Below are 1,672 nucleotides of genomic sequence, written 5' to 3'. Positions count from 1 at the left end.
CGCGCCTTCCCTCTTTTCCTCTTTCAGTTCTTAAGAGCGTCCTTAAGATACTGGGTGATATGAGTTATGATTTGTTTATATTTTTATTTGTGTTTGGCAATGTCTATTTGTAGAGTGTACGTCACTACGACCTTTTTGGAATATACATTTTCAAAGATGTAATGTCTGTTTATAAATTTTACGTCACTGTTTACAGTTGGAATAGTTTTGTATCTTATATATAAGTTTTCGAAGAGACCACGATAGGTAATGTAATATAAAGATATTAATTATATAATCCAAGCAGCTATCTTTGATATGAACTGTAACCTTTCATACACGAAAATTAATCTTCCTTGACCTGATCCATAGAATGCTAATCTAACCAGCACTTACTTATCTTAGCCACTACTAAAAAAGTAAATAAACCAGCTTCGACCAGGAGAAAACTGACCATGACCCACTTCGACCCGTTCCAGGTGGGCATCAACTACCAGCCACCGACAGTCGTCCCCGGCGGTGACCTCGCCAAGGTCGCTCGCGCCGTGTGCATGCTTTCGAACACCACCGCCATCGCCGAAGCGTGGGCGCGCCTTGACCACAAGTTCGACCTGATGTATGCCAAGAGGGCGTTCGTGCACTGGTACGTGGGCGAGGGCATGGAGGAGGGCGAGTTCTCCGAGGCCCGTGAGGATCTGGCTGCCCTGGAGAAGGACTATGAAGAGGTGGCCATTGACAGTCTCCTGGAGGGCGAGGAGGAAGGCGGAGATGAGATGTAAAGAGGCGGAGTGAGAAGACGGAAGTAAACGTAAAAAAGAAGGAGAATAATAATGAAATAAAAGTATAAAAAAAGCGAATTCGAGGAAGAAATCGGTGGATTGCACTGTTCTTCCCTCCTCCCCCCCTTATGCATTTGATTTTTTTTTCTTAGATATCATTACGCTTTATTTATCCTTATCTTATCTTTCAATTACATGAATCTCTTGCGTAAGTTAATGAAATCGAACTATTATATTTATGGCTGCTGTTATCACTCCTCTACACAAAATAATATATGTATGAATGTATCTTTATAAGTCTCACCCAACTTTTCTAAATTATAATGGCATCCTTTATTATTTTTTATCACTTTTAATCGGATCCCTATGTGGGGGGAGGGGAGAATGATAAATAAGAAAAAAAAGTGAAAAAAATCAAGAATTGTGAAATAAAAAAGGAACCAGCTTTGCGCATGCCACTTACAACGACCGTCTTTTTAAAAAAATGGAGTATTCTCTCTCCTCATTTTTTTTTCTCCTCGTGTCCTTTCTCTCTCCTCTATAGTAAAAACAAAAAAACGAAAAATGACATTAAGAGATTAAAAAGTCCGACAAGCGACACAGTAAAACTATTTAGATGATATCAAAATACAGCTTACGGTATAAGCTCCTCCCCCTCCGACAGTGTTTTGTTTTCGGATCTTTGTGTGTGTGTTGTTTTTAAAAATGATCTTGGTTTTAATTTGTCAATTACTACGTTCTAATCTGTCTATCCAAACAATGCTTAGATCGATGTTTTGCTACTTTTTGTAAAAGTGAAAAGGGAAAAGGCTCACCAACAAACGCCAATAAATGCACTAAAGCACGAATCTGCGTTTTATTATATGTGCCCCACAAGCGAGGAAAACAATATGAACATCACCATCTTATTATAA

The 1,672-nt window shown here is 39.0% G+C and overlaps 1 protein-coding gene across 1 annotated transcript; it reads left to right on the top strand.

Annotated features, from left to right (window-relative positions):
• Positions 1-575: 575 nt before the first annotated feature.
• LOC119594669 (tubulin alpha-8 chain-like) lies at positions 576-1,606 on the top strand (the record flags this gene model as incomplete). Its single annotated transcript, XM_037943725.1, is given in 1 exon segment — positions 576-1,606. A coding segment is annotated over 1 exon segment (183 nt), but the record flags the coding sequence as incomplete, so codon positions are not given.
• Positions 1,607-1,672: the final 66 nt, after the last annotated feature.

Source organism: Penaeus monodon, chromosome 34 (assembly GCF_015228065.2).
Source record: "Penaeus monodon isolate SGIC_2016 chromosome 34, NSTDA_Pmon_1, whole genome shotgun sequence".
Taxonomy (NCBI): Eukaryota; Metazoa; Arthropoda; class Malacostraca; order Decapoda; family Penaeidae; genus Penaeus; species Penaeus monodon.
Note: the sequence above shows the minus strand (reverse complement) of the source record. Positions and strands in the feature narration are given on the sequence as shown.